Below are 15,389 nucleotides of genomic sequence, written 5' to 3'. Positions count from 1 at the left end.
ATTCGAGGAGGTGGGCTGATGAAATTTTTCTCCCACGCAGCCTGTTCCCCCGGCACATCACGTCAACACACATCACCGCCCAAAACAACCCGCATTCATCACAGAACTGGAGAAGACGCCACACTATTTCCTCTGGAATAAATACCTCACACTCTTCCATAAAGACAACCTACTCTTCACCCTCACTGTACACTCATTGAGCAACTGCCCACACAATAGGTCATAAATTCATCGACCCATATCCCTAAATGTCTCCCAACTCCACCACCTGCAGACAGTTTCCATTCCTGACCAACACTCATTCTCGCCATCACCTCAACTGGGACTGTGTAGGTATCTCACCCCATGCTGTACCTGCCCTGGGAGTGTTTGATGGGGACAGTGTAGAGGGAGCTTTACTCTGTATCTCACCCTGTGCTGTACCTGCCCTGGGAGTGTTTGATGGGGACAGTATAGAGGGAGCTTTACTCTGTACCTAACCCCATGCTGTACCTGTCCTGGGAGTGTTTGATGGGGACAGTATAGAGGGAGCTTTACTCTGTACCTAACCCCGTGCTGTACCTGTCCTGGGAGTGTTTGATGGGGACAGTGTAGAGGTAGCTTTACTCTGTATCTAACCCCGTGCTGTACCTGTCCTGGGAGTGTTTGATGGGGACAGTGCAGAGGGAGCTTTACTCTGTATCTAACACGTGCTGTACCTGCCCTGGGAGTGTTTGATGGGGACAATGTAGAGGGAGCTTTACTCTGTATCTCACCCCGTGCTGTACCTGCCCTGGGAGTGTTTGATGGGGTCAGTGTAGAGGGAGCTTTACTCTGTATCTAACCCCATGCTGTACCTGTCCTGGGAGTGTTTGATGGGGACAGTGTAGAGGGAGCTTTACTCTGTATCTAACCCCGTGCTGTACCTGTCCCGGGAGTGTTTGATGGGACAGGGTAGAGGGAGCTTTACTCTGTATCTAACCCCATGCTGTACCTGTCTTGGGAGTGTTTGATGGGGACAGTATAGAGGGAGCTTTACTCTGTACCTAACCCCGTGCTGTACCTGTCCTGGGAGTGTTTGGTGGGGACAGTGTAGAGGGAGCTTTACTCTGTACCTAACCCCATGCTGTACCTGTCCTGGGAGTGTTTGATGGGGACAGTATAGAGGGAGCTTTACTCTGTACCTAACCCCATGCTGTACCTGTCCTGGGAGTGTTTGATGGATACAGTGTAGAGGGGGCTTTACTCTGTATCTAACCCCGTGCTGTACCTGTCCTGGGAGTGTTTGATGAGGACAATATAGAGGGAGCTTTACTCTGTATCTAACCCCGTGCTGTACCTGCCCTGGGAGTGTTTGATGGGGACAGAGTACATAGAACATAGAACATAGAACAGTACAGCACAGAACAGGCCCTTCGGCCCTCAATGTTGTGCCGAGCCATGATCACCCTACTCAAACCCACGTATCCACACTATACCCGTAACCCAACAACCCCCCCCCCCCCCAACCTTACTTTTATAGGACACTACGGGCAATTTAGCATGGCCAATCCACCTAACCCGCACATCTTTGGACTGTGGGAGGAAACCGGAGCACCCGGAGGAAACCCACGCACACAGGGGGAGGACGTGCAGACTCCACACAGACAGTGACCCAGCCGGGAATCGAACCTGGGACCCTGGAGCTGTGAAGCATTTATGCTAACCACCATGCTACCCTGCTGCCCCTGGGGACAGTGTAGAGGGAGCTTTACTCTGTATCTAACCCCGTGCTGTACCTGTCCTGGGAGTGTTTGATGGGGACAGTGTAGAGGGAGCTTTACTCTGTATCTAACCCCATGCTGTCCCTGCCCTGGGAGTGTTTGATGGGGACAGTGTAGAGGGAGATTTACTCTGTATCTAACCCCGTGTTGTATCTGTCCTGGGAGTGTTTGATAGGGACAGTGTTGAGGGAGCTTTACTCTGTATCTAACCCCGTGTTGTACCTGTCCTGGGAATGTTTGATGGGGACGGTGTCGAGGGAGCTTTACTCTGTATCTAACCCCGTGCTGTACCTGTCCTGGGAGTGTTTGATAGGGACAGTGTAGAGGGAGCTTTACTCTGTATCTAACCCCGTGCTGTACCTGCCCTGGGAGTGTTTGATGGGGACAGTGGAGAGGGAGATTTACTCTGTATCTAACCCCGTGCTGTACCTGTCCTGGGAGTGTTTGATGGGGACAGTGTAGAGGGAGCTTTACTCTGTATCTAACCCCGTGCTGTACCTGTCCTGGGAGTGTTTGATGGGGACAGTGTAGAGGGAGCTTTACTCTGTATCTAACCCCGTGCTGTACCTGTCCTGGGAGTGTTTGATGGGGACAGTGTAGAGGGAGCTTTACTCTGTATCTAACCCGTGCTGTACCTGTCCTGGGAGTGTTTGATAGGGACAGTGCAGAGGGAGCTTTACTCTGTATCTAACCCTGTGCTGTACCTGTCCTGGGAGTGTTTGATGGGGACAGTGTAGAGGGAGCTTTACTCTGTATCTAACCCGTGCTGTACCTGTCCTGGGAGTGTTTGATAGGGACAGTGTTGAGGGAGCTTTACTCTGTATCTAACCCCGTGCTGTACCTGTCCTGGGAGTGTTTGATGGGGACAGTGTAGAGGGAGCTTTACTCTGTATCTAACCCCGTGCTGTACCTGTCCTGGGAGTGTTTGATGGGGACAGTGTAGAGGGAGCTTTACTCTGTATCTAACTCTGTGCTGTACCTGCCCTGGGAGTGTTTGATGGGGACAGTGTAGAGGGAGCTTTACTCTGTGTCTAACCCCGTGCTGTACCTGTCCTGGGAGTGTTTGATGGGGACAGTGTTGAGGGAGCTGTACTCTGTATCTAACCCTGTGTTGTACCTGTCCTGGGAGTGTTTGATAGGGACAGTGTTGAGGGAGGTATTTACCGTACTGTTTCTGAGATGCTGCCTCTCCCGATTCCCGGTATTTCAGTCTCTGGGAATGTTTTGACTGCTTCTCTGGCTTTTGCAGCTCGGGAGCAGCTCCGACGATCGAGAGTGAGTCGAACGTTCCTGATGGAGAGTGGAGTTGGTGATCTGTGGGCCGAGATGAAGACAGGTACTGACCAACGACCCTCGCTTTTCTCCGGTCCTCCAGGATGAACCCTGCGACTGACCCCTCTCCCTGACACTCCCTCTGAGAATCACTGCAGGGTCCTCACCAATAGGGTTTGCTGATTGGCTAAGCCAGTGTTGGAGTCATGCTGCCTCCAGAATGAGGGGCCCTTTGCCCCACACAGAGTGAGAGAGGGGGGCTGTGGGGCTGGTAATGAGACACTCAATGCTAGGCTGATACCCGCTGGAGGGGTAACAGGTTAATGAGCTGTTTCATCTCTATTTTCCTCCCCCCTCCCCTCTCTCTCTCATTCTGTAACCCATTCTCTCTCTCTCTCTAGTCTTGTATCCCATTCGCTCTTTTTTTAATTCAATTATGTGGTGTGGGCCTCGCTGGCTATACCAGCATTTATGCATTTATTGCCCATCCCTAGTTGCCCTTCAGAAGGTGGTGGTGAGCTGCCTTCTTAAACCACTACAGTCCATGTGGTGTAGGTACACCCACTATGCTGTTAGGGAGGGAGTTCCAGGATGTTGCCCTAGTGACAGTGAAGGAACAGCGATATATTTCCCAGTCAGGGTGGTGAGTGACTTGGAGGGGAACCTCCAGGTGGTGGGGTTCCCAGGTATCTGCTGCTCTTGTCCTTCTAGATGGTCGTGGCCGTGGGTTTGGAAGGTGCTGCCGAAGGAACCTTGGTGAGTTACTGCAATGCATCTTGTAGATGGTCCACACGGCTGCCACTGTTCGCTGGTGGTGAAGGGTTTGAATGTTTGTGGATTGGGGAGCAATGAATGGACTGCTTTGTCCTGGATGGTGTCGAACACCTTGAGTGTTGTTGGAGCTTCCCTCACCCAGGCAAGTGGAGAGTATTCCATTACACACATGACGTGTGTCTTGGAGATGGTGGACAGGCTTTGGGGGGTCAGGAGATGAGTTATTCGCTGTACATTTCCTCGCCTCTGACTTGCTCTGGTAGCCACAGTATTAAACCCACGACCACTACCATCTAGAAGGACAAGGGCAGCAGGTACCTGGGAACCCCACCACCTGGAGGTTCCCCTCCAAGTCACTCACCACCCTGACTTGAAAATATATCGCCGTTCCTTCACTGTCGCTGGGTCAAAATACTGTCATGGACAGATGTATCTGCAGCCGGCAGGTTGGTGAGGGTGAGGTCAAGCATGTTTTTCCCTCTTGTTGGTTCCCTCACCACCTGCTGCAGTCCCAGTCTAACAGCTATATCCTTGAGGACCCGGCCAGCCCGGTCTGTGGTGGTACTACCCAGCCACTCTTGGTGATGGACATTGAAGTTCCCCACCCTGAGTGCTTCCTCCAAGTGGTGTTCAACATGGAGGAGTAACGATTCATAAGCTGAGGGGGCGACATCCTATCCCCGTTCCCTCTCTTTCTCTCCATCTCTCTCTCATCCTGTAACCTGTTCTCCCTCTTTCTATCTCTTTCTGTGCCTCGTTCTCTTTCTGTCTCTCCCTAGCACCTCCCTGTTTGATCATTAACTGATGCACATGACCTTTGCCCTGACTCTCTGCCTCTTTTTCCAGGCGACCGTTACGTTGTGGCTGACTGTGGAGGGGGCACGGTGGATCTCACGGTTCATCAGATCGAGCAGCCTCAGGGGACCCTGAAGGAACTCTACAAAGCATCAGGTGAAGGCTCTGAAACCAGGCTGGTGACTAGGCCGTGTGAACCGAGAGACCCTGACAGCAGCTAATGGGCCAGCTCCATACTGCCTGGAGTATTCACCTTTTTAGTTCGAAATGATTTTGATGCTGAATTAATGGCTGGGGGGGAAAGTAGTTGCATTTCTGTAGCGCCTTTCACAGCCTCAGGATGCCCTGCTCACAGTCAGTGAAGTACTTGGTGTCGTCACTGCAGTAATATGTTAGAGGAGGGGAAGCGGGCTACAGAGAGAGAGAGGCTGGATAACATGGTAGGAAAATTCCACACAGCAAGATCCCACAAACAGCAACACAGTCAGAAGCAGATCACCTGTTTCAGCGATTTCTGGCTTGGGACAATTCCTCAGCTGTTCCAATGGGATCTTGCACATCCCTGTGACTGGGGAGGCAGGGCAGCTCTCTGAGCGCAGTGCTCCCTCAGTACGACACTGCAAGCATCAGCCTGGATTATAGACTCAAGGCTCCGGAGTGGAACTCCAAAGTTATGGCTTTGTGACTCCGAGGGGCGAGGCCTACCCAGTGGGCAAACAAGGCTGGCCCAATTCGGAGGATTCTTGGACGGGCATTTAACCTGTTTATTGGCTATAGGACTACTCCTTCTTCAAAAATACGGGGCGCGATTCTCCGCCCCCCATGCCGGGTGGGAGAATAGCGGGAGGGCCTCCCGACATTTTACACGCCCTCCCGCTATTCTCTCCCCCCCCCCCCACTCCCGGCCCACACCACGAATCCGGCGAGCGGCGATTCTCCAAGGCCGATGGGCCGAGCGGCCGGGCCTTCATGCTCTTTTCAACACGACAGCAAACACACCTGCTCGCTGCCGTCGTGAAACGGGTGCCAGATCCCCGTTTGGGGCATCTGGGGGCCTGATTGGCATGGCAGTACCACGGCCGTGCCAAGGGGGGCATAGGCCCGCGATCGGTGCCCACCGATCGCAGGCCGTGCGTCCGTAACGGACGCACTCTTTTCCCTCCGCCGCCCCGCAAGATCAAGCCGCTATGTGTTGCGGGGCAGCTGAGGGAAAAGACGGCAACTGCGCATGCGCGGGTTGGCGTTGTCCAACCTGCGCATGCGCGGTCGACGTCATCGGCCGCGTCAGCCGGCGTGACGCTTGACGTGCAGCCTTGACGACCGTCGTCAAGGCCGCGCCGCCGTGACGCACGGGGCCGCGCTCCTAGCCCCGCCCGGGGGGGAGAATCGGCAGCCTTTACGATTCTCCGCATTTGCGGAGAATCCGGCCCACGATGTTGAAGGTTCGTCGACATCCTATCTCACGGGAAAATCTCAAGGGGCTATAACTCCTCCTTTACAACGTGGACAACATAGGACGGCACGGTAGCCCAGTGGGTTGCACTGCTGCCTCACAACACCCGGGTTCGATTCCCGGCTTGGGTCACTGTCTGTGCGCAGTCTGCACGTTCTCCCCGTGTCTGCGTGGGTTTCCTCCGGGCGCTCCGGTTTCCTCCCACAGTCCAGGGATGTGAAGGTTAGGTGGATTGGCCGTGCTAAATTGCCCTTAGTGTCCAGGGATGTGCAGGTTAGGTTACGGGAGTGGACGGGGATGTAGAGGGCTCCTTCAGAAGGTCGGTGCAGACTCGATGGGCCAAATGACCTCCTTCTGCACTGTAGGGATTCTATGAACAGCAGATTCACTGCCTATTTTTACTTGCCCAGAGCATGTACTGGGCCCTTGTGAAAATATTACAGCAACTCTGCGCCTTGTTAAGCCAGATCAGAAAGTGTCTGCAGGCACCTATCGGCCAGGCCAGGCAGGGATGTATCTGAAGGGCATTGGTGAACCAGTTGAGTTTTCACGACAATAAAGTATGTATTCTGGTGCTGGTCCTCAAATCACTTCATTTAATTTGCACACGACTGGCCAGAGAGCCAGAGGCACGGTATCTCTGGGTCAGCAGAGGTGCAACGGGCCAAATGGCCTCCTTTTGTGCTGGATGAAGCAGTGAATTGCCATTGTGGGATTTGAACTCTTGACCTCTGCATTGCTCAGCCAGTACCACATGCCCTGCCCCTTCCTGGAAGGATGTGAAAGACATTTGCATCAGAGAGAGAATTGTCTTTGAAAACACAGACAAAAATACTTGTCGGGTGTGTTTTCTTTTTGTCTTAATCTAGCTGCAAGGCTGCAGGGATCTGGCATAGGCCCAATGACAGGAAACAAGGCCGAGCCTTCCTTCCTGTCGGGCTGGAGGAGCAGGAAGCTCTGGCACCATCTGGTGGCCGTTTGATAAACCTACAGAGGCACTGAAATCCTGAACTCGGAATCACAGCGAAGAAATCACAAACCAACTCTTCGCAAGAGCAATTTAATCAGTCAGATCCCCACTGGCCTACGGTAGTCATCACTGTTGTATTGTATACTGCATACGAGGGTATTACGGTAAGGCCCCTGTACTACAGGTACGGGGGTAGATCCCTGCCTGCTGGCTCCGCCCAGTAAGCGGAGTATAAATGTGTGGGCTCTCCGAGCTGCAGCCATTTCAGCAGCAGCTGCGGGAGGCTCCACATCTCTGCGTAATAAAGCCTCGATTACTCTCTACTCTCGTCTCGTCGTAATGGATAGTGCATCATGGCCTCCCCTCGTATAGACATGCAGGAATCTCGTTGAAAGGCGATGGGAGCCCATGGAAATCAGGGGCAAATGGCATAGGGCCTTGTACAACTACATTACCAATTGTTCCTTTCTCATTGCACTGTTCCCAGTTCAGTATGAAGTGTTCTCCAGTTGGTTTCTCAATGTATTGGAATGAAGAGCTTGGCGTATGAGGAATGGTTGAGGACTCTGGGTCTGCACTCGTTGGAGTTTAGAAGGATGAGGGGGGATCTTATTGAAACTTACAGGATACTGCGAGGCCTGGGTAGAGTGGACGTGGAGAGGATGTTTCCACTTGTAGGAAAAACTAGTAGTAGAGGACACAATCTCAGACTAAAGGGACGATCCTTTAAAACAGAGATGAGGAGGAATTTCTTCAGCCAGAGGGTGGTGAATCTGTGGAACTCTTTGCCGCAGAAGGCTGTGGAGGCCAATTCACTGAGTGTCTTTAAGACCGAGATAGATAGGTTCTTGATTAATAAGGGGATCAGGGGTTATGGGGAGAAGGCAGGAGAATGGGGATGAGTAAATATCAGCCATGATTGAATGGCGGAGCAGACTCGATGGGCCGAGTGGCCTAATTCTGCTCCTATGTCTTATGGTGCAGAAAACCATCCTGTATTCTCTACTTACAACCCGGGCAGCACGGTAGCACAGTGGTTATCACTGCTGCTTCACAGCTCCAGGGTCCTGGGTTCAACTCCGGCCACAGTTGACTGTCTGTGCGGAGTCTGCACGTTCTCCCCGTGTCTGCGTGGGTTTCCTCCAGGTGCTCCAGTTTCCTCCCACAGTCCAATTAGGTGAATTGGCCATGATAAATTACGCTTAGTGTCCAAGGAAAGTTAAGTGGAGTTACTGGGGATGTGGGCTTAGGTAGGGTGCTCTTTCCAAGGGCAGGTGCAGACTCGATGGGCCGAATTGCCTCCTTCTGCACTGTAAATTCTCTGATTCTATGAACTTGTGACATTCTGATTCCACGGGGAGAAAGTGATCCACAGCTGACATCTCGGGTGCGATCTACCAGCCCCGACCGGGAGCGCGACATGGCCAATGGATACTGGGAGAGGCCTCCTGCGGGCTTCCCGGCAGCTTTTACGCCTCACGAGATCTATCCAGGTCTCACGAGCCGTCATGATCAGGCTTCAGTCCCTCGCACGCTTAAGTAGGTTTAAAACCCACTTGGGTGTGCTGACCTGACCTGGTAAAATCCCGGCATCTACCGGCCTCCCCAGGGCGTCCACAGCCGGGTGCCGGGCAGTACTGGTCCACCCACGGCAGCCGGGGCCCTCCTGGGCCATCAGAGACCCCTGGGTGGTCAGGGACAGGCGCTGCCATGAATCTCAGCTGGTACTGCAAAGCCAGCGAGAGCACTGCCAGGGTGGCACGGTCAAGGGTCAGGGCCTGAGAGGGGCCTCCGAAGGTTGGTGTAGGTGAAGGGTGGTGGTCCTGGCAAGTGGGGCTGGTGGTGGCGGTAGGTGATCCGAGACCTGTAAAGGGGAGTTCCCTCTGCGAATCCACAGTGGGGTGTCATCACTTGGGGGGGTTGTTGGGTAATGCCCATTTGGGTGGGGGGGAGGGGGTGACATTGCCCATGGGTGGGGTACCCGCATGCTCACTTAGAGATCGGGGCACCCTTTCGAAATGGTGGCCCAATCTCTGAGGAGCCAGTATGGCCAGCGGGTTCAGCTCCCCAGAGATGAAAATAATTCCAAGTCTGGGCTTGACCAGGGAGAAACTCTCCAAAGCCCAAAAGAAGTGACAATGGGCACGATCTACCGGCCACTCTCCTCCCAAAGAGCAGCGGGCATGGTCCAATGTGGCTGGTAAATGATGGGAGATCCTACTCCTGGGATCTACCCAGCTCACCACACCTCGCCAGATCTAACGTGACCTTGTGAGACGTTGTGAATCCCGCCCATTGTGAGCAGAATCACTTTGTGGCAAATCAGCATATTAGAGGCAGACAGTTGTCTCATTTCAATATGCTGTTCCCGGAGGTAACCAAGGCGATGGGATCTATCTCCTTCGCCCCGGAGACCTCGGGCGAGCTCCGTTCACCATCGGTCCCCACAAACAGGGATCGGATTGACAGCACTGGTGGGGGTCTCCCAGGGGACTGGAAGCCCCCCCCCCCCCCCCCCCCGGGCATGCCCCTTAGGCAGGGTGGTGCCCAGGCACAGCTGGCACCTTCCGCATATCACCCTGGCAATGCCATCTGGTGCCAGCCTGGCACTGCCAAGCGGCGCTGTTTGCATGGCAGTGGGAGCCCTACGAGTATCTGGGGGTGGGGGGGAGGGGGGGGGGGGGAGGGGGGGGGGGGTGGGTCCGGGGATCCCCTCACAGTGATTTGGGGCTCGGGGGTCATGTCGGGGGCTTGAGAGGTCAAAACCTGGCTTCCCGATCTCTCCCGGCATTGAGGAGCCCCACTCGCAAAAATGGGCCGAAGCTCTCTGCTGAGGCCCCGTATCGAGCAGAGGCACGTCAGATAGCTGTTGTGTTTCACGGTGCTACGCGGCTAAACGCGCTGGCTATACAACGTAGTTCCCATTTAGTTAAACCGCGCTCTGAGTGTGATTAGAGAGCGCTGGGGGACTCGACGACGGAGCTGTGGTGAAACGCCCAGCAGAACCCGCCACTAATAAACCTTTCCGTTCGATTCGGGCCCTTATAGTCTTTACTCACCTCCCGGTGTGAAACTTCCTCAAACTATAATGTCCCTTCCTGCAGGAGGACCATATGGAGCTGTTGGAGTGGACCTTGCCTTTGAGAAGATGCTGTGCCAGATCTTTGGCACTGATTACATTGAGCGTTTCAAGGTGAAGCGGCCAGCAGCCTGGGTGGATCTGATGATAGCTTTTGAGGCACGAAAACGGACTGCTTCCCCCAAGAGAGTGAATCCTCTGAATATCTCCTTACCGTTCTCCTTCATCGACTACTACAGGAAGTGTAAAGGCCAGAGTGTGGAGACTGCACTGAAAAAGAACAGGTAACAAATATCACATTTATACTGATCCCCAAGTCTGTTGGTGAGGTGTGACGCTGGACACAAATACTTTACTTGATAATAGATTTATTCAAAAATGAGAGGGGGAGACCATAACACGATAAGAGGTAAGAGCAGAAATCGTCCATTCGGCCCTTCGAGTCTCCTACATCTTTCAGTGAGATCATGGCCGATTTGATGTGATAATCCTCAACTCCACTTTCCCGCCTCATCCCCACAACCCTCGATTCCCTCACTGATTAAAAATCTCGGCCTTGAACATACTTAACGACCCGGCCTCTACAGCTCTCTGCGGTAAAGAACTCCACAGATTCACTCCCCTCTGAGAGAAGAAATTCCTCCTGATCTCTGTCTGTACCAGCCCCTGTGGGAAACCGCAACTAAAACAAAATGTCACAATGAAACTGAACTAGTTAAACCAAAATGTCATTACCGGGAGTATGATGCACCCCAAGCCTTGTGGCACCCACTAGTCATGGAAGGCCTGAAGCATGCTGGTAGACAGTGTGCAGTCTCTATTTATAAATGCTCTAGGTTCTTAATTAAACAACGCCCTTCATTTGTGTCCCTTTACAACATAATTCACATCCCATTAACAACATCCCTTTTCTTCCTTGAAAAACAAACTTCATAACACACTACCCGGCAATGTGGGAAATTGCCCAGGTGTGTCCTGTACACAAGAAACAGGACAAATCCAACCCAGCCAATTACCGCCCTATCTCCATATCTCTCCATCATCAGCAAAGTGATGGAAGGGGTCATCAACAGTGCTGTCAAGCGGCACGTACTCAGCAATAACCTGCTCACGGACACTCAGTTTGGGTTCTGCCAGGGTCACTCAGCTCCTGACCTCATTACAGCCTTGGTTCAAACATGGACAAAAGAGCTGAATGCCAGAGGTGATGTGAGAGTGACTGCCCTTTGACATCAAGGCAGCATTTGACCGAATTTGGCATCAAGGAGCCCGAGCTAAACTGGAGTCAATGGGAATCAGGGGGAAAACTCTCCGCTGGTTGGAGTCATACCCGGCACAAAGGAAGATGGTTGTGGTGGTTGGAGGTCAATCATCTCAGCTCCAGGACATCACTGCAGGAGTTCCTCAGGGTAGTGTCCTCGGCCCAGCCACCTTCAGCTGCTTCATCAATGACCTCCCTTCCATCGTAAGGTCAGGGGATGTTTGCGGATGACTGCACAATGTTCAGCACCATTCACGACTCCTCAGATAATGAAGCAGTCCATGTCCAAATGCAGCAAGACCTGGACAATATCCAGGCTCAGGCTGACAAGTGACAAGTTACATTCACGCCACACAAGTGCCAGGCAATAACCATCTCCTACAGGAGAGGATCTAACCATCGCCCCCTTGACATTCAATGGCATTACCATCGCTGAATCCCCCACAATCACAACCAGGCGGTTGCCACTGATCAGTAACTGAACTGGACTAGCCATATTAATACTGTGGCTACCAGAACAGGTAAAAGGTTAGGAATCCTACAACGAGTAACTCACCTTCTGACCCCTCAAAGCCTGTCCACCATCTACAAGCAGCTAGACAGTTACATGGGCAGGGTGGGTATAGAGGGATATGGGCCAAATGCAGGCAAGTGGGACTAGCTTAGTGATAGAAACTGGGAGGCATGGACAAGCTGGGCCGAAGGGTCTGTTTCCATGCTGTAAACATCCAGCAGATGAATGAGCTCTGATTGGCCAGGCCTGGCCACCGGCAACGGGATTCTCCGACCCGGCAGCCCCATTTTCCAACGTGCGTGTCCCCACCGGCAACGGGATTCTCCGACCCGGCAGCCCCATTTTCCAGCGTGCTGCGTCCCCACCGGCAGCAGGATTCTCCGACCCGGCAGCCCCATTTTCCAGCGTGCCGTGCCCCCACGGCAGCAGGATTCTCCGACCCGGCAGCCCCATTTTCCAACGTGCGTGTCCCCACCGGCAGCAGGATTCTCCGACCCGGCAGCCCCATTTTCCAGCGTGGCGTCCCTTCCAGCAGCGGGATTCCCCATTCCCTCAGCCAGCCAATAAGGTTTCCCATTGTGGCCACCCCACGCCGTCGGGAAACCCGGGGGCATGGGTCCACGGCCGGCGAGGCGGAGTATTCCGCCATCGGAGAATCCCGCAGAGGGTGTCCAATCATTTTTAAATATAAATTTAGAGTGTCCAATTGATTTTTTTCCAATTAAGGGGCAATTTAGCGTGGCCAATCCGCCTACCCTGCACATCTTTGGGTTGTGGGGGTGAGACCCACACAGACACGGCGAGAATTTGCAAACTCCACACGGACAGTGACCCAGAGCCGAGATCGAATCTGGAACCTCGGTGCCATGAGGCAGCAGTGCTAACCACTGCGCCACCGTGCTGCCCCCGAGAGTGTGCGATCTTAATCACCGAACAGGGTGAAAACAAGTTACCAACTCCCCTCTAACCCTTTTGCCAATCCCCCTGGTTATACATTTCCTTTGCCAACGGAAATAGGTCCCTCCTCGCCACTCGACCTGCAGCCCCACATACCTCTATTCCAAAGAAATCAATTCTAGCCTAACCGATCTTTGCTCAGAGCTGCGATTGGCCATTCCCAGCCGGACAGCTCCTCAGGAAGGGCAGACATTTTGTCCCCTTTGTACATTCCTTGGAGGAATTCCCTATGCCAGTCTAAATGTAGAACGAGGAGATAGATGTCACAGCCATTCCCCATTTTTATATCTATCCCTTCGTCAGAAGCCTCTTTACAGAGGGTGCGGCTGCTCAGGCGAACAATGACAACGCAGGAAAGAACCATTTCTTCAGCAGAGTGTTTCAATTTTAATGAGCTGTGAGCCAGGCATTTTCTGTGGGGAATCCTGGCCCTGCTCACAGCCTGGAGAGGACATTGGCCTCAGGACCACAGCGATCGGAACCCACTCTTCAGGAACGTCAAGACCCCCCACATGTTGGACTCCGATGTGTATTTCCAATGCCATAATCCCCAATCTGAGAAGCTGTGTCTCTCTTCATTTCCACAGCAGTACGTTGGTGAAGTGGTCCTCCCAGGGAATGCTGCGACTGACTCCGGACGCCATCACTGATCTCTTTCAGCCAACTGTCAAACAGGTTGTGCTACACATCGGTGAGTACGGAGAGGCAATGTAACTGCCTCATATTCTACATCAATGTTTACACTGAGTCATAGCTCACTCTCCCTCACATCAGTGTTTATATAGAGTAAACTCTCTCACTCTCACTCACATCAATGTTTATATAGAGTAACCTCTCTCACTCTCATCAGTGCTTATATCGAGTAACCCCCCTCACTCTCCCTCACATCAATGTTTATATAGAGTAACCCCTCTTACTCTCCCTCACGTCAATGTTTATATAGAGTAACCCCTCTCCCTCACATCAGTGTTTATATAGAGAGTAACACCTCTCCCTCACCTCTCTAACTCTCCCTCACATCAGTGTTTATATAGAGTAACCCCTCTCACTCTCCCTCACATCAGTGTTTATATAGAGTAACCTCTCTCACTCTCCCTCACATCAATGTTTATATAGAGTAACCCCTCTCCCTCACATCAGTGTTTATATAGAGTAACCTCTCTCACTCTCCCTCACATCAGTGTTTATATAGAGTAACCCCTCTCCCTCACATCAGTGTTTATATAGAGTAACCTCTCTCACTCTCCCTCACATCAGTGTTTATATAGAGTAACCCCTCTCCCTCACATCAGTGTTTATATAGAGTAACCTCTCTCACTCTCCCTCACATCAGTGTTTATATAGAGTAACCCCTCTCCCTCACATCAGTGTTTATATAGAGTAACCTCTCTCACTCTCCCTCACATCAGTGTTTATATAGAGTAACCCCTCTCCCTAACATCAGTGTTTATATAGAGTAACCTCTCTCACTCTCCCTCACATCAATGTTTATATAGAGTAACCCCTCTCCCTCACATCAGTGTTTATATAGAGTAACCCCTCTCCCTCACATCAGTGTTTATATAGAGTAGCCCCTCTCACTCTCCCTCACATCAGTGTTTATATAGAGTAACCCCTCTCCCTCACATCAGTGTTTATATAGAGTAACCTCTCTCACTCTCACTCACATCAGTGTTTATATAGAGTAACCCCTCTCCCTCACATCAGTGTTTATATAGAGTAACCCCTCTCACTCTCCCTCACATCAGTGTTTATATAGAGTAACCCCTCTCCCTCACATCAGTGTTTATACAGAGTAACCCCTCTTACTCTCCCTCACATCAATGTTTATATAGAGTAACCCCTCTCACTGTCACTCAGATCAGTGTTTCTATAGAGTAACCCCTCTCACTGTCACTCACATCAGTGTTTATATAGAGCAACCCCTCTCCCTCACATCAGTGTTTATATAGAGTAACCCCTCTTACTCTCCCTCACATCAATGTTTATATAGAGTAACCCCTCTCCCTCACATCAGTGTTTATATAGAGTAACCCCTTTCACTCTCCCTCACATCAGTGTTTATATAGAGTAACCTCTCTCACTCTCCCTCACATCAATGTTTATATAGAGTAACCCCTCTCCCTCACATCAGTGTTTATATAGAGTAACCCCCCTCACTCTCCCTCACATCAGTGTTTATATAGAGTAACCCCTCTCACTCTCCCTCACATCAGTGTTTATATAGAGTAACCTCTCTAACTCTCCCTCACATCAGTGTTTATATAGAGTAACCCCCTCACTCTCCCTCACATCAGTGTTTATATAGAGTAACCCCTCTCACTGTCACTCACATCAGTGTTTATATAGAGCAACCCCGCTCACTGTCCCTCACATCAGTGTTTATATAGAGTAACCCCTCTCACTCACATCAGTGTTTATATAGAGTAACCCCTCTCACTCACACTCACATCAGTGTTTATATAGAGTAACCCCCTCTCACTCTCCCTCACATCAGTGTTTATATAGAGTAACCCCTCTCACTCACATCAGTGTTTATATAGAGTAACCCCTCTTATTCTCCCTCACATCA

At 51.9% G+C, this 15,389-nt stretch overlaps 1 protein-coding gene across 1 annotated transcript in view; it reads left to right on the top strand.

Annotated features, from left to right (window-relative positions):
- The window catches only part of LOC119963606 (heat shock 70 kDa protein 12B-like), a 51,241-nt gene extending 37,710 nt beyond the window's left edge, over positions 1 to 13,531 (top strand). Inside the window, exons 8-11 of the mRNA XM_038792939.1 lie at positions 2,992 to 3,078; positions 4,635 to 4,739; positions 10,111 to 10,369; positions 13,405 to 13,531. Of these exons, the coding sequence (XP_038648867.1) occupies positions 2,992 to 3,078; positions 4,635 to 4,739; positions 10,111 to 10,369; positions 13,405 to 13,531 (578 nt within the window). The remainder of the gene's footprint in view (positions 1 to 2,991; positions 3,079 to 4,634; positions 4,740 to 10,110; positions 10,370 to 13,404) is intronic.
- The last annotated feature ends 1,858 nt before the right edge of the window (positions 13,532 to 15,389 follow it).

The sequence above is a fragment of the Scyliorhinus canicula genome, chromosome 3 (genome assembly GCF_902713615.1).
Source record: "Scyliorhinus canicula chromosome 3, sScyCan1.1, whole genome shotgun sequence".
In the NCBI taxonomy this organism is placed as follows: Eukaryota; Metazoa; Chordata; class Chondrichthyes; order Carcharhiniformes; family Scyliorhinidae; genus Scyliorhinus; species Scyliorhinus canicula.
The sequence above is the reverse complement of the archived record's forward strand: the minus strand, read 5'-3'. Positions and strand labels throughout refer to the sequence as shown.